Below are 25,071 nucleotides of genomic sequence, written 5' to 3'. Positions count from 1 at the left end.
ATGTTTTGATCATATAGTGCTGTAGACAAATGTGCTCTTATAAATCTTCTAATTCTGAAAGTTTTCTATGCTTATTTCTAAGTGCCAGATATCTAGAATCTTATCACCCAGTCACCAATAAGTTTTTTGAATAATTTCTGGTTTTAATTTGAATTATTTAAAATTTGAAACATGGGTCAGTTTCAAATGACTCCTATGTTTTAAAAACATGGTACTTAGTCACTAAATCTATTAGTGTTTTTATTTCTTTGACTCTTTAGTTTGCAAACAAGTTAACCATGATATGTCTTTATTCCAGTTTATTTGTTGATATCCAAAAATTATAGCAATCTTTGAGTATAGCCTTGAACTTATCCTTATGTAAATACTTTGATTCTGTACCTCAGAGCTGACACTTTAGGGAGATCCAAATGGAAGAAAATGTAGACAATACTGTCTGATGTTTGGAAGGAAATTTCTTGCCTTCTTTTGTAAGTTAGTTATTCTCTGTTTAATATGCTACAGCACAAATGGAGTATTGACTTGTTCTAACATGGTATTTTTTTATTCAGTAGGGGTGAATAGTTAGGTTTGGTGTGGAAAGTGTATCAAGGATTGGAGAATAGGTTTTAAGAAGAATGGAGCAAACCTGAATATATTAAAATATATTAAAATCCACATCAGTGCAGATTCTGAGGGAATGAGCAGTCCATAGAAAAGTCTGGCATGTGGATATCTCTGCCTTTTAGGTACCGTGTGTGTATTTTTTGCTTATCTTGCCAGTTAGAGTTATTATGAGACACACATTGTAAAAATTGATTTCTGTTCAAACAGGTCTTGGTTTGTCCAGAGCGTGATCGCCCAGTGTCTGGTGCAGCTCTCCTCTGCTAGAAGCACTTTTAGATTCACGATTCAAGGTCAGGATGACAAAGTGTATATCTTGGTAAGAAATTATTTTATCCAGCTTTTTGTAGCCTAGGAATCCAAGGTCTCAGAATTCTTCAGTTTTTTCATTCTTTTTTCTTAATTCTCAGGTGTGGAAAATAAGTGATTAAAAATGTTAATATCAGGCTGGGCACGGTGGCTTATGCCTGAAATCCCAGCACTTTAGGAGGCCAAGGTGGGTGGATCACTTGAGGTCAGGAGTTCGAGACCAGCCTGGCCAACATGGGGAAACCCCATCTCTACTAAAAATACAAAAATTAGCCTGACATGGTGGCCCACGCCTGTAGTCTCAGCTACTCAGGAAGCTGTGGCAGGAGAATCGCTTGAACTCGGGAGGTGGAGGTTGCATTGAGCCAAGATGGTGCCGCTGCACTCAAGCCTGGGTGACAGAGCAAGACTCCATCTTAAAAAAAAAAAAAGTTAATATCAGTTTAATTCATAAATCAAACTCCTTTATTTTAATATCAGATGATCAAGTGCCTCTATGTACTAGGTACTACGGATACAGAGAAAAATCCTGATTCCTGCTATTTAGAAGCTCATACCACAAAATCAGGGTTTTTTTTTTTTTTTTTTTTTTTTTGAGATGGAGTATCACTCTGTCGCTCAGGCTGGAGTGCAGTGGCGTGATCTCAGCTCACTGCAAGCTCAGCCTCCTGGGTTCATGCCATTCTTCTGCCCCAGTCTCCCGAGTAGGTGGGACTACAGGTGCCCGCCACCACGCCCGGCTAATTTTTTTGTATTTTTTTAGTAGAGACGGGGTTTCACCATGTTAGCCAGGATGGTCTCGATCTCCTGACCTCATGATCCACCCACCTCGGCCTCCCAAAATGCTGGGATTACAGGCATGAGCCACCACGCCCAGCCAAAATCAAGTTTTTTACTCTCAGTTTGTAATGGCTTTTTTTGGGTCACTATAACACTATTCTGTCTCACTTTTTTTTTTTTTTCCTATTTAATACTCTTATGTTTAGAATATGTCCTATTGCTCCTGTTTGTTTTTTGTTTTTTTGAGACAAGGTCTTACTCTATCATACAGGCTGGAGTGCAGTGGCATGATTATGGCTTAACCATAGCCTCGACTTCCCAGGCTAAAGTGATCCTCCCACCTCAGCCTTCCGAATAGCTGAGACTCCAGGCCTACTCCACCATTCCCAGACAATTTTTTAATTTTTTGTGGAGACGAGGTCTTGCTATGTTGCCCAGGTTGGTCTCAAATTCCTGGGCTGAGGTAATCCTCCCACTTTGGCCTCCCAAACTGTTGGGATTATAGTGGGATTACAGGCATGAGCCACTATGCCTGACCTTCTTCTGTTGTTTTTAATTGCCTCTGATTCTGTGATATTTGAGAAACAGTGGCAATTTTTGAGGAAGAGGCTCTGTGGGTAGCAATCATCCCAGCATGTACCACTAGAGCCTAATATTACACTACCTCTGAAAAACAGTGTCCTGCAGAAGCAAATTTTGAGCATTTATCTGGATAATCAAGAATCATAGCCCAAGTATCTTCTCTGCTTCTACATCTATTTTATTCAACCAGTAAACAGGTATGGAGCACTTCTTATATGAAAGACACTGTTCCAGGTGCTCAAGGTAGAACACAAATGCCTTCATAAAACTAAAAAGCTAATAGGGAAACATAGTAACAAAAAGGAGGGAAGGGCCTGAAGTTGCTGTTAGGTGTGACTCTGTAGCTGGCCATCCATTATGGGGACACTATGCTTTTCTAATTGCAGATAATTTCCATGAAAACCTAAAATATTTTCTGACTGATTTTGATAGTCAATATACCTCACAGTTTTCTGAAATCAGTTTTACTTTTTCTTTTATTGTAAGATTTCAGATTTCAGATCGGGAGTAGGAACTTCTGAAACTTTCTAACATATATTTAGATTTTACTTTTTTATAAAAGTAAAACATTCTTGAAACACAATCAGGGAACATGAAGAACATAAAGTGTTCCCTTTCCTGCCTTGCTATATCATACTATTCAGGGAGCAATCAGTATTAACAGTCTGATATGTGTACTTCATTATTTTTATTCTTTCCATATACAACTATACATATGTATACTCACAGGTGTTTGTCTATTTGTAAAAACAAAAAACAGTATCACATGATTAGCGTTTTTCTGCAACCTGCTTGCTTCACAGTATGTATCGTGAGGATTGTTTTTATTAGTTTAAATATAGGTCTGGCTCTTTAATGACTGGAATTTTGCTGTATGGCTGATAAGACTGAACTGCAATGAAAATAATCTTTGCCTGTGTCTTTTAGTACTTCTTTAGAAATGGATCTTTCTAATGTAATATACTATTAGAATTTGTGTATTTGAAACTCAGATAATTATCACCTTGCAAAAAAGTTGTACTAATTTATCTTTTATAGTGGGCATTCTTGGTGTGCCACCCAGACCCCATACTGGGTTGATGCACCCATTCCCAGCTGCTGACAGCGTTGGCTGATAATGGCTCACAGCTGCCCGCTTCTCCACAGACTTCCTCTTTAGATGACAGGTGTTGCCTTGCCCAGAAGTTGCCTGTCTGCCACAGTCCCACCTCCCTGACTCACCCCTTCTTGGTCAGCCCGCTGCCAGTGATTTGATCCTGGGGCACAGAAAGCTAGGGACTCTTGTCTCAAGGTAGAACAAACTCTGTAGGTGGGATTCATGCTGTAGAACTCCCCCATGGATCAGGCTGAAACCAGACTCCAGATGATTCTATATCCTTAACTAGCTCTTTCCCCTGCCTTATCCCATTTCCTTCACTTCCTTTCTCCTGTGAGTTTTCCCTCAGTGAATCACATGCATCCAAATCCCAAAACACTCTCCCACCAGCAGTGTATTGGAATGCCCACTTCAAACCCCTTTTCTGAACTAGATGTTATCAGTCCTTTTATATTTGCCAATCTGGTAAATGAAAAATGGTGGCACAAAATTTTACATTTATTAGTTACATTAAGATTCTAATATATGTTTATTTATCATTTATTTCTTCTGTTAATTCTGTTCATATTCTTTGCCTGTATTTCTCTTGGGCTGTTTTACCCCCTTACTGAAGCTCTGTATATTATGGATAATAACTTTGTTACTTATGTATATTTTCTCCGAGTCAGTTGTCTTTTTTTTTTTTTAACTTTATGTCAGTTGCTCTACCGAGAGTTATGTTTTGAAAGGCCTACCCAACTTTAAAATTATGTACATGATTCTCATATTTATTTTTTCTGGTATTTTCATAGTCTCTTTTTTGTTTTGAAAAGTCATAAGATATGGATAAGGTGACAATATTCTTATACTTGGACTTTCTTTTCACATCTTTAGCTATGGCTTTTAAATTCAGACAGTTTGGTGATTGAATCTTTGAGAAATTCCAAATATATCAAAAAATTCCCCTTGTTGGAAGACACATTGAAAGCCGATTCTAGTTCTGCCTGGAGTGCTGTCAAGGTCCTCTACCAGCCATGCATCAAAAGCAGGAATGAAAAGTAAGTTGTGCATTTGTTTTCTCTTTCCACATTATGTTTTAGCTTTTGTTGTCATGTTGGTGTTAAGAAATTAATGAATTAAATGCCACTATACCATTTCCCTACTTGAAGCTTCTAGGAGCCAATACTGCTAAATATTATATGTTTAAAATAGGTTGAATTATTACAGATGATTCATGTTAATATGCAGAAAGCTTGCTTTTACCAAAAATTATTGGTTTTTTCTTGTAATCTAAGCTGTCTGTACATATGGCTGCAGTGCTAAATCAGACTTCAACAGTGATGAATATTTACCAATAAGCACTTTCCAGACATCAGGATACAATAATGAACAAACCCCAGCCCCTACCTCTTAGCATTGTTGTTCTAATAGGGGGAAGGCAGACCATAAACAAAACATATTCTTACGTCTCTTACTATGTGTCAGGCACTTATCTAAGAATTCGTAGCTCATTTAAGCCTAACAACAACCATTGTGGTAGGTACCATTATCATCCCCACTTTAAAGATAAGCACACTAAGACACTGGTAGTAAATCACTCTAGTGAAAAATGAAGCAAGGTAAGGTAGTTGGCGAGGGGTAGGATGGGAGTAGGATGTCATTTTATATTGCAAAGTCAGGGAAGATTCCTTAGATAAGGTGATATTTAAGCAGGTAACTTGAAGGAAGTGAAGTGGTGAGCCATATCTGATGGAAGATCATTCCCAGGAAAGGAAACAGCAGGTTATTTTAATTGTAACAATCAAAGTTTGTACTTGTCCTGTACTCTCAGATGGGTTTGATCAAATTTATCCTAAGAACGGAAGGATCTTAGTCTTTTTCTGGAAAGTAAATAAGACATTGAAAAAATTAATTAGGTTTCTTATGCAAGTAGTACCAGTCATAAAATATTCAAACACTAAGAGATATATACAAGGTAAAATTATATCCCGCTCCAGAAGTAAAACGTTTGTTGTCTACTCTTCCACTTCCTTTTCTGTTCATTTTGCACCTAAACATGTGTATTTTTTACACTTAAAGAAAGCCCATGTCTTAGAGATTCTTTCCATTGTTAGTGCTTGACATTTTATGAAATGGAGGTACTATAAATTATTTAGCCAGTTTTCTTTTAATGGATATTTGGTTTATTACTTTTTTGCTGTTATAATTAGTGTTGTGATCTTGTATGTTTGTTTTCTGATTATAAGTTTTTTATATTAGAGGAATTTCTAGAGGTACAATTGTTGAGTCAAAGGGTATGGACATTTAAAATTTTGAGAGGTAATATCAAAGTATTTTGTAAAAAGGCATCATGAATTTATATTCCCACCTGAAGTTTTTATAAATGTCCATTACCCTGCACTCTCACCCAAATTTCCATTTAGATTTTTGCCTATCTGATGTGATTCTAAAGGAAACAGATTTACTTGACACTATCCTTATATTTTATTGAGACATGTTCAATGGATGCATCTCAGTTTTATGCTTTTGAGACTCTTTTTGAGGGCTTGGGTTTTTTTGTGTGTGTGTGCCCTTATGCATAGTCAACTAGTAAGCTGTACATTGATTATATTCTCTTTTGATGTATGTGTTTGTGTGTATCTTTATATATTTAGGTTTATATCATCAAATTTATTAAAACCCTTTATATCCATCTTTTCTGTTTATTAAAATGTGGACTTTTGTGACAGGTATGTTGAATCTTATATTATGATTATGTAAGTAATTTTCTTCTGTTTGGATACTAGTTTTCACATTATGTATTTTAAAGCTGTGTTATTAGAGGAATAAAAGTTTGCGGCATGACAACGAATTGAATATATTATCAATACGAGATTTTGCTCTTCTTCAATTTAATGCTAGTTTTTATTTCATTCTAATTTGCTGTAATGGTTAATACTAAGCATCAACTTGATTAGATTGAAGGATGCAAAGTATTGGTCCTGGGTGTGTCTATGAGGGTGTTGCCAAAGGAGATTAACATTTGAGTCAGTGGGCTGGGAAAGGCAGACCCACCCTTAATCTGGTGGGCACCATCTAATCAGCTGCCAGCATGGCTGGAATATAAAGCCGGCAGAAAAACACGAAAAGACTAGATTGGCTTAGCCTCCCAGCCTACATCTTTCTCCAGTGCTGGATGCTTCTTGCCCTTGAACATTGGACTCCAGGTTCTTCAGCTTTGGGATTTGTACTGGCTTCCTTGCTCCCCAGCTTACAGATGGCCTATTGTGGGACCTTGAGATTGTGTGAGTTAATATGATCTTTTATATTATACATAGCTTTATATATATGAAGATTTATATATTTATATATGAAGATTTATATATGGTTTTATATATATGAAGATTTATATGCATATATATAAAGATTTACATATATATGTCTATATATCCTATTAGTTCCGTCCCTCTAGAGAGCCCTGACTAATACAGATTTTGGTACCAGGAGTGGTTCTAGAGGAACAGAATATTAAGGATGGAGTTCTTTTGTTGGTTTTGAGGTTTCTGGAGTTGGCTGTTTAATATGATTACATCCAAAAATGCTAAGGACTCTACTTCTGATAGCATGGAGAACACTGATAGTCCTTGGCATGAGCTGTGTAGAGAGTTATACAAAATACATACATTTGACACTCCTGATTCACTGCTCATGAGAGGCAAGGAGTTTAGTGACTCTATACATAATGCCTTTGGCTGTATTAAGGAACATAATGAAGTTGGTTGGTTGCTCCTAAGTTCACTGGACAAAGTGATGAAAGAAAATGACGAACTCAGGGATTCTAACTCCCAGCTTCAGAAACAGATACTAAGCCTCAAATCTGCTAAGATGGCCTTGAGTGAGAATCTTATCTCCTGTAGAGGAAGAGTTGAAATTGTGGAAAATCAGACAAAAGCTTTTATTATGTGAGTGGCTGACCTGCAATGAAAAGTGTATGCACAGCCTCACCAGGCATCTACTGTTAAAGTGAAGGGATTAATTGGGAAAAAATGGGACCCTGCAACTTGGAATGGGGACGTGTGGGAGGACCCTGATGAAGCTGGGGACACTGAGCTTGTAAACTCCAATGAACCTTTCTTGCCAGAAGAAACAGCTTCCCTACCCCCAGTAGTGGCAATATCCCCTCCGCAATCCATGCTGTCATCAACCTTTCCACCTTTGTCTGAGAAGATACACCCTTTACTGCCTGAGGCAACAGGCCTCCCCTTATGGCCTCCCCTGAGGCAGTTGCCAGGCAAGATAATGTTGATTCTTCTCAGGAGCCACCCCCAATACCTCTGTTTGCTTCTAGACCTATAACTAGACTAAAGTCCTGTCAGGCCCCTAAAGGTGAGGTTGAGAGTGTGACCTATGAGGAGGTGCGTTACACTCGAAAATAACTGCTTGAGTTTTCTAATGTATATAAACAGAAATCTGGAAAACAGGCATGGCAATGGATACTAAGGGTGTGGGATAATGGTGGAAGGAACATAGAGTTGGATCAGCCTGAATTTATTGATTTGGGCCCACTAAGTAGGGACTCTCCTTTTAATGTTGCAGTTTGGGGAGTTACAAAGGGTTCTAATAGTTTATTTGCTTGGTTAGCTGAAATATGGATTAAAAATGGCCCACTGTGAGTGAGCTGGAAATGCCTGATCTCTCTTGGTTTAATGTAGAGGAAGGGATCCGAAGGCTTAGGGAGATTGGGATGGTGGAGTGGATTAGTCTCTCTAGACCTACTCATCCCAGCTGGGAGGTTCCAGAAGATATACCCTTGACCAATGCTTTGTGAAATAGATTTGTGAAGGCAGCACCTTTGAAGAGCCCCGTAATTGCCCTTCTCTGTATATCAGATCTAACAGCGGGAACTGCAGTCACTCTACTACAAAATTTAAATACAATTGGAATAATTGTATCCCGAGGTGGCAGTGGCCAAGTGGTGGCACTCAGCTGTCAAAGGCAAGGTGGGCATACTACCGTAATGGACAGAAGACGCAAAGCAGCAATCAGAATAATCTGACTCGTGTCGAGCTCTGGCATTAGCTAATTACGATGTTCCTAGAAGTGATAGGAAGCCTACTGCATTCCTACTTAATTTATATAAGCAGAGAACTTCCAGACTAATTTGAATTATAAAAGCAGAGAATCACAGTCCCTCAATCAATTTCCAGACTTGAGCCAGTTTACAGACCCAGAACCCCTTGAATGAAGGGGAGTCCGGGTCCCCTTGAGGAAGGACCCCTCTACACTACTGACAATTTATGCTGTGAATCTTTGTCCCATCCTTCCCCAAGGAGAAATCCAGCTTTTTACCAGGCTGACTGTTCACTGGGGATAGGGAAATGATCAGACATTTCAGAGACTACTGGACACTGGCTCTGAGCTGACGCTGATTCCAGGGGACCCAAAACGTCATTGTGGTCCTCAAGTTAAAATAGGGGCTTATGGAGGTCAGGTAATTGATGGAGTTTTAGCTCAGATCTGACTTACAGTGGGTCCATTGGGTCCCTAGACTCATCCTGTGGTCATTTCCCTAGTGCCAGAATGCATAATTGGCATAGACATACTTAACAACTGGCACACATTGGCTCCCTGACTGTAGGGTGAGGGTCATAATGGTGGGAAAGGCCAAATGGAAACCATTAGAGCTGACTCTACCTAGAAAAATAGTAAATCAAAACCAATATTGCATCCCTGGAGGGACTGCTGAAATTAGTGCCACCATCAAGGACTTGAAAGATGCAGGGTTGGTGATTCCTACCACATCCCTGTTCAACTCTCTTATTTGGCCTATGCAGAAGACAGATGGATCTTAGAGAACGACAGTGGATTATTGTAAGTGTAACAAAGTGGTGACTCCAATTGCAACTGCAGTACCAGATGTGGTTTCATTGCTTGAGCAAATTAACACATCTCCTGGTACTTGGTATGCAGTCATTGATTTGGCAAATGCCTTTTTCTCCGCTCCTGTCCATAAGTCCCACCAGAAGCAATTTGCCTTCAGCTGGCAAGGCCAGCAATATGCCTTTATTTTCCTACCTCAGGGGTATATCAACTCTCTGTCTTTGTGTCATAATCCTATTTGGAGAGACCCTGATCACTTCCCTTCTGCAAGATATCACACTGGTCTGTTACATTGAGGACATTATGCTGATTGGATCCAGTAATCAAGAAGTAGCAAACACACTGGACTTATTGGTGAGAGATTTGCCTGCCAGAGGATGGGAAATAAATCCGATTAAAATTCAGGGAACTTCCACCTCAGTAAAATTTCCAGGGGTCCAGTGGTGTGGGGCCTGTTGAGATATTCCTTCTAAGGTGAAGGAAAAGTTGCTGCATTTGGCCCCTCCTACAACCAAGAAAGAGGCACAACGCCTGGTAGGCCTAGTAAGATTTTGGAGGCAACACATCCCTCATTTGGGTGTGTTACTCTGGCCCATTTATTGAGTTACCCAAAAGACTGTCAGTTTTGGGTGGAGTCCAGAACAGGAGAAGGCTCTGCAACAGGTCCAGGCTGCTATGCAAGCTGCTCTGCCACTTGGGCCATATAACCCAGCAGATCCAATGGTGCTTGAGGTGTCATTGGCAGTTAGGGATGCTGTTGGAGCCTTTGGCAGGCCCCTGTAAGGGGGCCTCTGCTGTTAGCGGAGGCATCAGGATTTTGGAGTAAGGCCCTGCCATCTTCTGCAGATAACTGTTCTCCTTTTGAGAAACAGGTCTTAGCCTGTTACTGGGCTTTGGTGAAAACTGGATATTTGACTATGAATCATCAAGTCACCATGTGACCTGAACTGCCTATCATGAACTGGGTGCTTTTTGAACCATCTGACCATAAAGTGGTCCTGCACAGCAGCATTCTGTCATCAAATGGAAGTGGTATATGCATGATTGGGCTCGAGCAGGTCCTGAAGGCACAAGTAAGTTACATGAGGAAGTGGCTCAAATGCCCATGGTCTCCACTCCTGCCACCCTGCCTTCTCTTCCCCAGCCTACACCAGTGGCCTCATGGGGAGTTCCCTATGATCAGTTGACAGAGGAAGAGAAGACTAGGGCCTAGTTCACAAATGGTTCTGCACGATATGCGGGTACCACCTGAAAGTGGACAGCTGCAGCACTACAGCCCCTTTCTAGGACATCCTTGAATGACAGCAATGAAGGGAACTTTTCCCAGTGGGCAGAACTTGGAGCAGTACACCTTGGATGGAAGGAGAAATGGCCAGATGTGCAATTATATACTGATTCATGGGCTGTAGCCAGTGGTTTGACATGGTCAGACATTTGGAAGAAGCATGATTGGAAAACTGGTGACAAAGAAATTAGGGGATGAGGTATGTGGATGACCTCTCTGAGTGGTCAAAAACTGTGAAGATATTTGTATCCCATGTGAGAGCTTACCAACGGGTGACCTCAGCAGAGGAGGATTTTAATAATCAAGTGGATAGGACAACTCATTCTCAGCCTCTTTCCCCAGCCACCCCTGTCATTGCCCAGTGGGTCCATGAAGAAAGTGCCCATGGTGGCAGGGATGGACTTTATGCATGGGCTCAGCAACATGGACTTTCACTCACCAAGGCTGACCTGGCTATAGCCACTGCTGAATGCGCAATTTGCCAGCAGCAGAGACCAACACTGAGCCCTTGATATGGCACCATTTTTTGGGGTGATCAGCCAGCTGTTTGGTGTCAGGTTGATTATATTGGACCTCTTCCATCATGGAAAGGGCAGAGGTTTGTCCTCAGTGGGACAGACACTTTGGATATGGATTTGCCTATCCTACACACAATGCTTCTGCAAGACTCCCATCCGTGGACTCACGGAATGCCTTATCCACCATCATGGTATTCCACACAGCATTGCCTCTGACCAAGGCACTCACTTTATGGCTAAAGAAGTGCAGCAGTGGGATCATGCTCATGAAACTCACTGATCTTACTGTGTTCCCTATCATCCTGAAGCATAGAACAGTGGAATGGCCTTTTGAAGTCATAATTACAACAGCAAGTAGGTAACAATACTTTGCAGGGCAGGGGCAAAGTTCTCCAGAAGGCCGTGTATGCTCTGAATCGGCATCCAATATATGGTAGTGTTTCTCCCATAGCTAGGATTCACAGGTCCAGGAATTGAGGGGTGGAAGTGGAAGTGGCACCATTCACCATCACCCCTAGTGATCCATCCACTAGCAAAATTTTTGCTTCCTCTTTCCACAACATTACTTTCCACTGGACTAGAGGTCTTAGTTCCAGTGGGAGCAATGCTGCCACCAGGAGACAAAACAACGATTCCATTAAACTGGAAGTTAAGATTGCCACTTGGACACTTTGGACTCCTCCTACCTTTAAGTCAACAGGCTAAGAAGGGAGTAACAGTGTTGGCCGGGGTGATTGACCTGGACTGTCAAGATGAAATCAGTCTACTACTCCACAATGGAAGTAAGGAAGAGTATGCATGAAATACAGGAGATCCATTAGGGCATCTCTTAGTATTACCTTGCCCTGTGATTAAGGTCAATGGGAAACTACAACAGCTTAATTCAGGCAGGACTAGAAATGACCCAGACCCTTCAGGAATGAAGGTTTGGTTCACTCTACCAGGAAAAAAACCACAACCTGCTGAGGTGCTTGCTGAAGGCAAAGGGAATACAGGCTGGGTAGTAGAAGAAGGTAGTCATCAATACCAGCTACGACCAGGTGACCAGTTGCAGAAACAAGGAGTGTAAGTGTCGTGAGTATTTCCTTCTCCTTTTGTTAAAAACACGTTTGTGCATGTATACACTTGTACTAAGAAAATATCTTCATCTTATTTCCTTTTTCCTTTATCATGTGACATAAAGTTTATTGACTTCATGTCAGCTTTTAAGTATTGTTAACTTTATGGAATAGAGGGTTGGGGATTGGTGCATTTCCGTTGTATGAAGGATAGTTGTATTATGTTAGGTGTAATTATGACCTTATTATTGTTTTTATTTGAAGATTATGTATGATCTCAGGAGATGTGTATGGGTTCAAGTTGACAAGGGGTCGACTTGTGATGGTTAATACTAAGTATAAACTTGACTGGATGCAAAGTATTGACTCTGGGTGTGTCGGTGAGGATGTTGCCAAAGGAGATTAACATTTGAGTCAGTGGGCTGGGAAAGGCAGATCTACCCTTAATCTGGGTGGGCACCATCTAATCAGCTGCTAGCATGGCTGGAATATAAAGCAGAGAGAAAAAAACATGAAAAGACTAGACTGGCTTTGCCTCCCAGCCTACATCTTTCTCCTATGCTGGATGCTTCTTGCCCTTGAACATTGGACTCCAATTCTTCAGCTTTGGGACTAGCTTCCTTGCTCCTCAGCTTACAGATGGCCTGTTGTGGGACCTTTTGATCATGTGAGTTAATACTCCTCAATAAACTCCCCTTTATATGTATATATCTGTCCTATTAGTTCCATCCCTCTAGAGAACCCTTACTAATACATTTGCCTGATGGTTAATATTGCTATATTTACTTTTTAAAAAATTGTTCATTTGTTCTTTTTGTGTTTATTTTCGCCTGTCTTGTGTCATTTAATCAAGTGTATATTGCATTAAGATATACCTTATGAACTGCGTACAGCTGGATAGTTTAAAACTCCAGTAGGTGAGTCCTTCTATTTTAATAGTGAATATAATTATTCACATTTATTGTGATTTTGATGAATTTGGACATAGTTTGCTGTCTTTTAGATTGGTTGCCCTCTCTGTGTGATTTCTTTCTTCCAATGATTTGGAAGCAAAAAATAACTTTTTTATTTATTTCAAAATGATTCATGATTAACCTTAAAATTTTAATACACATTTAAATTTACTATTTTTTTAACTGCCAATATTTAGATTTAATTAGTATTCATACTGTTCACTGGAACAAGGAAAGACTTGGAGATTCATGTTTGTCTTCTTGCTCCCTCCCCAACCTCCTCCCTTTCCTATGTTGGATCCTTTGTGATTCTGATGATATGATGGTTATATTTCTTCTTAAAGAAATATTAAGCTGAAGCCCTCCTCCATTTGTCTACTCTCATGCATCATGGCCATGAATGTTTTGTATCTTTATTATAAATACTTCCTTAAAAAGATAGGGTATTATTTGATATGTTCTCTTTTTGTGATTTTTTTCGCTCAGTATTCTTTGTTTGATTTTTTAATGTGATGAAGTATACTCTTTAATACTTCTTTTAACCTTGTACTATAGTCAATCTGTGAATATCTGAAAATTTATTATACCTATTCTGTCTCTCCAAAAACCTTTAGGATTTTCTTTTTATCCTTGGCTTTCTAAGATTTTATACAGATGTGTTTAAATGTGAGCGCTCACTCAAAATTTTCTCTTATGTCATAATCTCTTTTTACAGATATAATATTCACTCAATCTCTGTGAGAATAATATTTCTACTTAAAGTCTTGTTTTTTCTCTATTAATGTTTTCCTTGGGTGTTGGCTCTTCTGTTTTTGAAAACAAAGGTTGAGTTTGGTACCTCTCTTTCATGGTGGTGCATTTCCCAAATATTTGATTATTTCACTGGAATTCCTGCCCTGAAATGTAAACTTCATGTGAACCAGGACCATCTCTGTCTTGCTCAGCTAGATGAGTACTTATAAAAGTGCTCAAAGCATACAATTAATGTTTATGCAGTGGTGCATGGTTTTCTGCTTATCTTTGTAATATTTGGTAATCATTATTTACCTATTGGTAACTGTAGGTTCTTGTTACCATAGCCTGCCTGTATGGATTAGTGAAAGATAACTCACAGGATATACTAGCATGAATGTACCAGTTTGTCTTTTGACAACTTTCAAGTATTAAGAAAAAGGAAGTGGTTATTTTGCTGATTTTTGTATTCATTATATGTAGAATCTTTACCTTTCCTTTCTTGAAGAGTATTATAAGAATTTGATGCACCTGCCTTATTACTTCACTCATTCTTAACACATTCCTCTGACACTGGAAATATTGTGACTATAGTCATATGTGTTCTCTTGTATTCAATTAGTAGATTTTTTTAAACTCCAAATGTCTTAGGGACAAGTTGACATCTAATAAATTAGTTTGGTTACTTTAGTTTGCCTGTTGCATATAACTACTTTTGTTTTATTTTTCCTCCTGCTGTTGTTTGACTCTCTGCCCCCGAGGTAGGAAGAGAAGTAGGTAAACATGCTGTGAGTTATTTACTTTGTCATTTAAGGACATTAGTGTCTTTCTTTTTGGGTGTGACTGAACAAGCTGTAGACTTCCTGGCATATTTTTGGCACATGGGGTGGTGTATTAACTATTTTAGTCCAATTGGCTAGAACTTTTTTCTAATGGAAGTGTGGATTGCCAGATGGTAGTCTAAAAGAGGAAAATAGAAAATGTAACTATGGTTTTATTTCCTTGAGCATACACAAAAAAGTGGCATGTAATATTTTTAGAGTGTTCCTTCTTTCTAGCAATAGACACACATCTCTCTCAACACTTTGAAGTGTATTGTTTTTCATCCTCCCCTCCTGCCCACTTCAGCCAGCGTTTCACATCTTGGTGAGCACCAGCAGTTTTTTTTTACTGCTCCACAATTTTGTATTGGGGAAATAATTTATTTCATATATCACATTTTTTAGTTTGTTTATCAGCATTTAGATGCTAAATATTATTTGGGTTTAGACTCTATGTTAACTTCTGTAGTTTAAGTCTGCCAATTCATCAGTTCACCTGTGGCCTCATGTGCTCTAGACTGGGAGTAATTTAGCCTCACGGGAGACATTTGGCAATGTCTGGAGACATTTTTAGTTGTCACAACTTGGGGAACTACTGGCGTCTAGTAAATAGGGATGCTCTTAAGCATCCTACAGTACACAACAAAGAATTTTTCAACCCCAAATGCCAATAGTGCTAAATTTGAGAAACCCTAATCAAGACATCTGAAATCAAACTGTGTCTGCCTTTTCCCTCAGTGTGTTATATAACCCACGATTTTCTTGAAATTGTGTTTAGGCCAGCAAATAAGAAAATCTTACTATCACATGAGCCAAAATTTCTTTTTTCTTATATTTTTTACTTTTTTTGAGACAGGGTCTCACTTTGTCACCCAGGCTGGAGTGTAGTGGGTCAATCTCGGCTCACTGCAGCCTCAATCTTCTGGGCTCAAGTGATCCTCCCACCTCAGCCTCCCAGGTAGCTGGGATTACAGGTGCACATCACCACACCTAGCTACTTTTTGTATATTTTGTAGAGATGGGGTTTTGCCATGTTGCACAGACTTATCTCGAATGGCTGGGCTCAAGTGATTCACCCACCTCAACATCCCAAAATGTTGGGATTACAGGCATGAGCCACCATACCCGGTGAGCCAAAATTTCTATTAAATATAGTCCACTTTAACTTTGTTAGGATAAACAGAATAAGTGACAAAATACTGGTGAAGAATTTCATAGTTATCAAGCTCCTTGTTTTTGTATTTTTAGGAGAAAAGGACTTAGGAGAATGCAATTAGTAGGGAGTAAAGAAGTGTTTTTTATTTAAGCTAAAATTGAATTCTCTTCACTTTGTAAGTTACATGAATCCTAGTATTGGTATTGGTAGTGATTCTTCCCACCTTTTTGAAAGGATAAAATGTCTAACTTAGGAATGTGGAAATCTGAGCTGAGAAGAACAATTCTGCATTTGACTATTATTAATAACATTTTCTCACAAAATATATTGAAGGAAAAATGATGATGAAATGTTATCTTTAGCTTTAGTAGAATATAGAGACTAAACTATAAACTAATTTGGTTTCTTTATTTTGGTACATATTGCTAAATATTGCCTCTAAAATAGATGTGTTGTTTTAGCTTTAGACAGTTTAAAAAATGTTATTTTTTCCCAATGAAATAAAAACAAATGTAACCATACCCATATATATTTCATAGTCCTAGAATAGTATTAGTAGTTGTCTTTACTTGTAAACTAGTATTTCCTTATCTTTTTTTCTTTATTTCAGCAGGAAAATTGAAACTCTACTTAATTTTAAAAATTATGTTTAAAAACACATAACACAAAATTTACCATTTTAACCATTTTTAAGTGTATATTTCGGTAGCGTTAAGTATATTCTATTGTTGTGAAATAGATCTCCAAAACATTTTTATCTTGCAAATCTGAAACTCCATACTCATTAAACCACAACCCTCTTTCCCACTCACCCCAGCCTCTGGTAACCACCATTCTAATTTCTACTTCTATGAATTTGACTATATTATAGTTGACTAGAGCTGCCATAGCAAAATACCACAGACTAGATGCCTTAAACAACAGACATTTATTTTTTTCTGGAGGCTAAAAGTCTAATTTTAGAGGGTAAAAGTCCAAGATCAAGGGTTGGTTTCTCGTGAGGGCTGTCTTCCTGGCTTGTAAATGGCTGTTTTCTCTCTGTGTCCTTGGATGGCCTTTCCTCCTGCACATGTCAAAGGAGAGAGAGATCTCCTGTGTCTCTTCCTCTTCTGGTAAGGACAGCAGCCCTATCAGATTAGGGACCCATCTTTATGACCTCATTTAATCTTAATGACCTCCTATCTCCAAATACAGGGACATTGGGGTCCTATCTCCGAATACAGGAAAAGCAGGGTCCTATCTCCAAATACAGGGACATTGGGGTTAGGGCTTCAACTTCTTAATTTGAAGGGACACAATTCAGTCCATAACATTGGCTACTTTTTTTTGTTTGTTTGTTTGTTTTTTGAAACAGAGTCTCACTCTGTCACTCAGGCTGGAGTGCAGTGGTGCTATCTCTGCTCACTGGAACCTCTGCCTCCCAAGTTCAAGTGATTCTCCTGCCTCAGCCTCCCAAGTAGCTGGGATTGCAGGCGTAAGCCATCATGCCTGGCTAATTTTTGTATTTTTAGTAGAGACAGGGTTTCACCATGTTGGCCAGGCTGGTCTCAAACTCCTGGCCTCAAGTGATACACCCATCTCACCCTCCCAATGTACTGGGATTATAGGTGTGAGCCACCGTGCCTGGCCAACATTGACTACTTTTTGATATCTTGTGTAAGTAGAATCATAGTGTTTGTCTTCTTGTGACTAGCTTATTTCATTTAGCATGATGTCCTCAAGTTTTATTCACATAGTAGTATGTGACAGGATTTCCATCCTTTTAAAGGCTGAATATCATTCCATGGTATGTATATATCATATTTTGTTTATCTTTTCGTCTGTCAGTGGACATTTCGGTTGCTTCTACCTCTTGGCTATTTTGCATAGTGCTGCTATGAACATTGGTGTGCAAATATCTCTTTGAGGCCCTGTTTGCAATTCTTTTTTTTTTTCTTTTAATTAAAAAAAAAAATAGAGACCGCACCTTCCTATGTTGCCCAGACTGGTCTTAAACCCCTAGTCTCAAGCAATCCTCCAGCCTCAGCCTTCCAAAATGCTGAGATTATGTGCCTGAGCCACCATGCTCAGTCTCAATTCTTTCGGATATATATCTAGAAGTGGGTTTGCTGGATTATATGATAGTTCTATTTTTAATTATTTGAGGAACCTTCATACCATCTTTTATAGCAGTTGCAGCATTTTACAATCATATCAAAAGTACGCAAGCAGTCGTTTCTCCACATCCTTGCTAGCGCTTGTTATTCTGTTTTTTTTTTAATAGTAGCCGTCGTAATGGATGTGAGGTGATATCATTGTGGTTTAATTTGCATTTTTCTGCTGATTAGTGATATCGAGTATCCTTTCGTGTTCGTTGGTTATTTGTATATCATTTTTGGAGAAATCTCTGTTTAAGTCCTTTGCCCCTTTTTAATCAAGTCCTTTTAATTTGTTATTGAGTTGTAGGAATGCTTTATATTCTGGATAATAATCCCTTATGAGATGTATGATTTGCAAATATGTTCTCTCATTCTGGAGGTTGCTTTTTCATTTTGTTCATTGTGTCTTTTGATGCACAAAGGTTTTTAAGTGTGAGATAGTCCCATTTCTCTATTTTTGCTTTTGTTGCCTGTGCTTTTAGTGTCATTTCCAAGATATCATTGCCAAACTCTGCTTAATTCTGATACTCTGCACCTGATGTGGCAGAGACTGTCATTGCCTGAAATAAATTTGGAAATTAAATTAGGTGGTTTTGAGAAGATTTAGAGGAAATTGTCTTTTTGGTTGATTAAAAACAAAAGAAACAAAGGTTAATTATACTGATTTTATATCCAGCAGAGTATCTAAGACTATTATTTAATAGTTGTGTAACCTGCTAAAACAATTTATGCTAACTTATTTGAATAGTGTGTGAATATGATGCTAGAGTAAGTGAATGAATGAATTGACAAGTGTCACCAAATCCTAAAGAACATTATTATTAAACAAAATTATTAAACAATCTCAAGTAAGTGTTTATTTCACTTCCCACTTAGGAGTCACAAGGTGACATTGTCAGTGCATCCTAATTGGGTACACTGACTTTGCAGCGTGGGATATACTTAAACTTCAGAAATGAATGTTCAAGTCTTACATTTTACAATTGAGAAATCTGAGTACAAAAAAAGAGAAATAACTTCAGTTAGTCAGTATGTTACTGACAAAACCAGAATTAGAGTTGGGTTGTCCTGATTTCAAATTCAGTGCTTTTCATTGTATCATGTAGTCTCTCACCATAAAATATTAGGAGATGTGAAAAGGCCACTGTGAATGTATATTTTTCCTCAAGAGAAATTCTCCTGGTAGTTTAGAATGTGTCAGACTTTTGATTACTCCCCAAAATATATTGTTTGCTATACTATATTCAGTGAAATTTATGCCTCTTAATCTGTAACATCAGTAGCAGAAACTCCTGATTTACAGTATGTTCATATCTGATGTTATAGATCAGAATTTATGGGTACAAATGTGGTTTTCTTTAGAAGTCCAATGCCTTAGCTCCTTAGAACAAGAATCCATTGAATGGAAATTACTCTAAAGATACAGAGAAGTAGTTAGGTGCCTATGGAAAAATATAAATGCATCATTTGAAATCACTTTTCACATATTTGTCTGTTAGTATTATCACCAAAATGTGTACATCTAGGGACCATTCATTATTAAGCAAATTAAGCACATACTTCTTTCATTTGTAAATGGCAAATATCTCCTTTAGACTTGTAAGTACAGTCGTGAACTGCACAGTGACATTGCAATGACAGACTGCATATATGGCAGTGGTCCCATAAAATTATAATACTCTATCTTTCCTATACCTTTTCTGTGTTTAGATATGTTTAGATACATAGATAATTACCATTGTGTTACCATTGCCTACAGTATTCATTGCAGTAATGTGCGCTATGGGTCTGTAGCCTAGGAATAATAGACTGTATCACTTAGGTTTGTCTGAGTACACTCCATGATATTCACACAAAGACAAAATTGCCTAATAATGCATTTCTCAGGATGTATGCACGTTGTTAAGCGACACATGACTGTACAATGGCCTAAACTAAAACTTGTTTTATTTGAAATTCCTATACCATCCATGAATCCAGTAGTAATCATAAAAGAAGAGACAGAAAATAAGACGTATAATAAAAGTGAGCTTTTTTTTTTACTAGAAATACCAGGTGTCCTATGAAAAGCAGTTATTCTCTTCAGATTGCTTCCTTGAGGAGAATCTGGTTTCCTTCTTTTGATGAAAAAATATGAGACAAGTATAATCATGACCTGTGAGAATACAAATGGCTTGGGGACTGGGATTGGGTAGAGGATGGAAGGGAAATCTGTAAATAAAATTGTTTCTTCTCTGTTCTGTGTTTTCTAATCGTATGTGAGATAGTTTTATAAGTCAGACCTGAAGTAGTTGTCTTAACCTTTCATATGAGAAAGGTCTAAGTTTTTCTTTTTTCTCTTTTTTATTACCTCCTGCTATACTTGCTACTGTATTAATAAGTGATTTTGAAGCAGAACAAAGATTTTGCCAAAAAGGAACTTACAGTCAAGGCAACATGGTAAATACACCCCCAGAATTTATTCAAAAGACCAAAATCTATATAAATGCTAATGTCTTAGTCTGTTGTGCCGCTATAACAAAATACCTGAGACTAGATAATTTATAAACAACAGAAATGTATTTATCTGGATTCTGGAGGCTGGGAAGTCTAAGATCAAAGTGCCAGCAGGTCTGATGTTTGGTGAGGGCCCCATGTCTGCTTCCAAGCCTTGTTGCTATATCCTTACAGGATAGAAGGGATGGAAGGCCAAAAGGGCCCAGCTAGCCCCCACCAGCCTTTTGTTTGTTTGTTTGTGATGGAGTCTCACTCTATCGCCCAGGCTGGAGTGCAATGGCACAATCTCGGCTCACCGCAACTTCTGCCTCCTGTGTTCAAGTGATTCTCCTGCCTCAGCCTCCCAAGTAGCTGGGATTACAGGTGCCTGCTACCACGCCCAGCTAATTGTTCTATTTTTAGTAGAGACGAGGTTTCATCAGGTTGGCCAGGTTGGTCTCAAACTTCTGACCTCAGGCAATCCACCCGCCTTGGCCTCCCAAAGTGCTGGGATTACAGGGGTGAGCCAACACGCTTGGCCCACTAGCCCTTTTAAAAGGTGTTAATCTCATCCATGAGGGCAGAGCCATCATGGTCTAATCACCTCTCAAAAGCCCTACCTCTAAATACTGTTGCATTGGGAATTAAGTTTCAAAATGACTTTTGGAGAGGACACAAACATTCAAACCACAGCATATACAGAAAAGGTTTTCATGGAGAACAGTATTCTCACTGAATTAAAGAAAATAGAACAAAAGGTAGAAAGTACTGTCCCCCACTCCACCCCTATTCCAGGAAAAACTGATAAGAGCTGGGCAGCAAAAGCATCCACATGTTCAAATAGTGGATTCTAGCTAATGGGAGAGTGTGTGGCTTCCAGAGGGCTTGGGAAGGTGGGGTGGGGGTCAGACACCTACTGTAGAGATGCTCACATTTATTTCTTTCAAATATTAGTCTCTACTCAAGAGGGTTTTTTGGAAGAAAGGGTTCCACAGCTGAAAAAAAAAATTAAGAATCACTGTGATATGAGGTGATATTTAAGAATCTCTGTGATACGCGTTTTACCAGATTGTGCTTGAATCCACTGGGTTATGGCAAAATTATAACTTGGAAAGCAACTACACCGAATTTCTAATTGTTAGAATGGTCTTCCTTTTATTTGAGAGAAATCTGCTTCCTAGACACTCTTCCAGAGCTGCTATTTTTTGAATATGATAGCTCTTCAGAGATTCAGGTAACCTGCTACTCTCTCCAGGCCAAACATTCTCAGATGGGGTGGCTTCAAGCTTCCCTTTCCTTGTACAATCTCTTTTTCCTTGTAGTCCTTCCGCTTTCCTGTTACCATCTTGATTGCCTGTAAGAAGATATTGCCCAGCATCCTGTTAATTTTGTGTAGTAAGAGGTGAACTGGAGAGAAGCTAAAGCTAAGGCTACATCCTACAAGGCTGCTGTAGGAAATTTATATATAAAGGGATAAGGCATTTTCAATGAAACTAGACAAAAGAAGCTGAATTGTAAGAATCCATAGAATCTGGACAACTAATAGAAAAGTTTTCAACTTCAGGTATTAGAGAAGGTCATTGATTCGTTCAGCAAATACTTATTAAATGTGTACTCTTGTGCTAGGTATTAGGAATTTAATATTGAGCTAAAAGAGACCTTGTATCACAGACTTATTACAATCTAGCAGGAAAAATAAGTAAATGCAAAACTGCAAACTGATCAGTGCTATGATGAAGAGATAAATGGTGCTATGAGAACAAATCAGAGAGAGACCAACTGGGTCAGGATAGGAGTCCATGAAGAACTGATGCTTGGGCCGGGCTCAGTGGCTCACGCCTATAATTCCCGCACTTTGGGAAGCCAAGGCTGGCAGATCACCTGAGGTAGGGAGTTCGAGACCAGCCTGACCAACATGGAGAAACCCCATCTCTACTAAAAATGCAAGATTAGCCAGGTGTGGTGGCACATGCCTGTAATTCTAGCTACTCAGGAGGCTGAGGCAGGAGAAACACTTGAACCCAGGAGGCGGAGGTTGCGGTAAGCCGAGAGCGCCCCATTGCACTTCAGCCTGGGCAACAAGAGCGAGACTCCGTCTCAAAAAAGAAAAAAAAAGAATTGATGCTTGACTGCTGCCTGAAGGAGGAGAAGGAGTTTACTGTGAAGAGCTTCTAGGCAAGAGGTGGGAGGCAGTACAGTGAGTACAAGGGATGGGAAGGTCAGGGTGGCTGTAATAGAGAGAGAGAGAAACAGGCATAGAGTAGGGAAGAGACAGACCAACTCAGGGACCCAAAGGGACTTGAAAGAATTTAGTCTTTATCCTAAGAACAATAAGAACCGATTGAACATTTTATCCAGAGAGAAGCAAGAGGTGGTTTAATTTAAGCTTCAGAAAGATTGTTCTGGCAGCCATCTAGAGAGTAGTTGGATTTGGGTAGATCAGATAGGAAGCTATTGCAGTAGCCTAAGATAAATTATTTTAGTTTGGACCTGGGTGATGGTAGCTGCAATAGATTTGAGAGATACTTAGTAAGTAAAATTGCATACTTGATGATTGATTGGATTTGAGGAATGGGCCACTATATACTGGGATAGATAATATTGGAAGAAGATAAAGTTTTGGGAGAAGATAATTGGTTCACTTTTATACATGTTGAGTTTGAGGTGCATTTGAGTTGTTCAAGAGAGAATAGCAAATAGAATGTTAATATATAGACCTGGGGTTCAAATAAAAGATTGGGGCTGGATTTGTAAATTTGTGAGTCATCTGCATATTGGTTGTAATTGAAGCCAATGGCATGGGTAAGATTATTTAGGAAGAAAGAATGGAAGACAGAGCAGTGAAGAACTCCCACATTTATAGGCTAATTGAAGGAGGGTGAGTCTGGAAAGGAGACAGAGGAGTGGTGAGACAGGAGGAAAACAACAGTATTGCTTTTTAGAGGCTAAGGGAGGAAACTGCTTTAAGAAGGAGAAAGTGGTCAAACGCTGCTGAGAGAGAGGTCAGGTAAGATGTTGAATGTAAAACATGCATTGGATGTAGATTACAAAGGTTATTAGTGACTTTTACAGGAATTATCTTGGGTGCCTGGGATGGGAGCTGGGGTGGAATGGGTGAGCAGTGAGTGAGAGGTGATACGACAAACAGTAAGTGTGGACCACTGTTTCAGGAAGTTTGGCTGTGAAGGGCAGAACAGAGAGGAAGGGGATGGGAAGCTGACTTAAGGTAGGCAGGTGGGGTTAGACTGACTTGAGTCCATTTAAAAGCCAACAGGGGGCTGGGTGCAGTGGCTCATGCCTATAATCCCAGCACTTTGGGAGGCCGAGGTGGGTGGATCACTTGAGGTCAGGAGTTTAAGACCAGCCTGGCCAACATGGTGAAACCCCGTCTCTACTAAAAATACAAAAATTAGCTGGGTGTGGTGGTGTGCACCTATAGTCCCAGCTACTTGGGAGGCTAAGACAGAACCACTTGAACCCAAGAGGCAGAGGTTGCCATGAGCCTAGATCGCGCCACTGCACTCCAGCCTGGATGACAGAGTGAGACTGTCTCAAAAAATAAAAAAGCCAACAGGGAACGTCCTGTTGAGAAGAGGTTGATTACACATGAGAAAGAAGGTACGACTGATGAGGCAGGATTCCAGGACAAGATGGAAAGGTCTGGTATCTCAAGCTCTGGTGGACCGACCAGCCTCAGGAGCAGGATAGCTCTCCTTTTGTAACAGGACAGAAGGAGATCAGTATTGGAGTGGCTGGAAAAGATTTGCATATAGGTTTTGAGAAGATGAAATACTTGTCCTCTGATGGCTTCTATTTTATCTGTAAGATAGGAGTAAAGAGGGAGGAGGCACAAGAGGGAGAAGGGATAACGGTAGTGGACAGTTGCAGATTTGAGGAGAATGGAGAAGATTTAAAATGGTCATTTGGAAAGGAGATGAGTGAGATGACCAGAAATGTGTGGACTTGGTAGGCATAGTTCATTGCCCATTTGAGATTCATGATCAGAAATTCATAGTGATATTAACCTTTCTTATGCTGTGACATTTTCCAGCTTATCATCTACTAAGCACAAGCACAGAGAAAGCAGACAGTTGAGTTCATCAGGGTTAAAGTTTGGTTGTCCCCATGCAAAGAGTACTGTGTAACTCTTGTATTAAGTATTATTATAGTGATGGACTGTAGAATCTGTGTGGCCTGTTTTAATGACTTAAGAGTTGGAAAGAGGCTATAGTTTTTAATCACTTACTGAAACTTAGATCTCGTAGAAGAGAAAGCTTTTAATTATATATTTGAAGCTTCTTAAAAATTTTTTTTAAATACCAAAGATTATTGATGGGAAATGATCCCCTTAAAATATATTAAGAAAAACTCTAATCCCTTAATGGAGTTTGTTAGCACTTATTCAGACACATGCCCTGAGTTAAATTTCCTTCCAGATTTTCCATATGATTTTTGTAATCCCATTTTGTAAGGAAATGTATTGGTCTAATGTGAGGTGATAAGTATAAAGAAAAAGGTGCGTAATCTTTAGTGTCTGCCAGAATTTTAATTTGACATTTGTTATGTAAAGGAACTGCAGTGTTACTGTGGTTCTGCTTTTATTTTAGACATTAAGGTTGAAAAATGATCTTTGGATCCTAAAGTCAGCTGGAGTAGAGGGAAGAAGTCAGTTTCTTTCATTATCACTTGGGGACTTTTTATCCAGATGGCTGTAAGAGCCTTCCAGG

General features: G+C 39.1%; 1 protein-coding gene across 5 annotated transcripts in view; it reads left to right on the top strand.

Annotated features, from left to right (window-relative positions):
- The window catches only part of UBE3D (ubiquitin protein ligase E3D), a 174,893-nt gene that overhangs the window by 42,498 nt on the left and 107,324 nt on the right, over positions 1–25,071 (top strand). For all 5 annotated transcript variants that reach the window (XM_004044335.5, XM_055391463.2, XM_055391459.2 and 2 more), the window contains 2 exons: positions 814–922; positions 4,244–4,407. In XM_004044335.5, the coding sequence (XP_004044383.1) occupies positions 814–922; positions 4,244–4,407 (273 nt within the window). The remainder of the gene's footprint in view (positions 1–813; positions 923–4,243; positions 4,408–25,071) is intronic.

The sequence above is a fragment of the Gorilla gorilla genome, chromosome 5, assembly GCF_029281585.2.
Source record: "Gorilla gorilla gorilla isolate KB3781 chromosome 5, NHGRI_mGorGor1-v2.1_pri, whole genome shotgun sequence".
Taxonomy (NCBI): Eukaryota; Metazoa; Chordata; class Mammalia; order Primates; family Hominidae; genus Gorilla; species Gorilla gorilla.
This window is presented reverse-complemented; position numbering and strand designations above follow the sequence as displayed.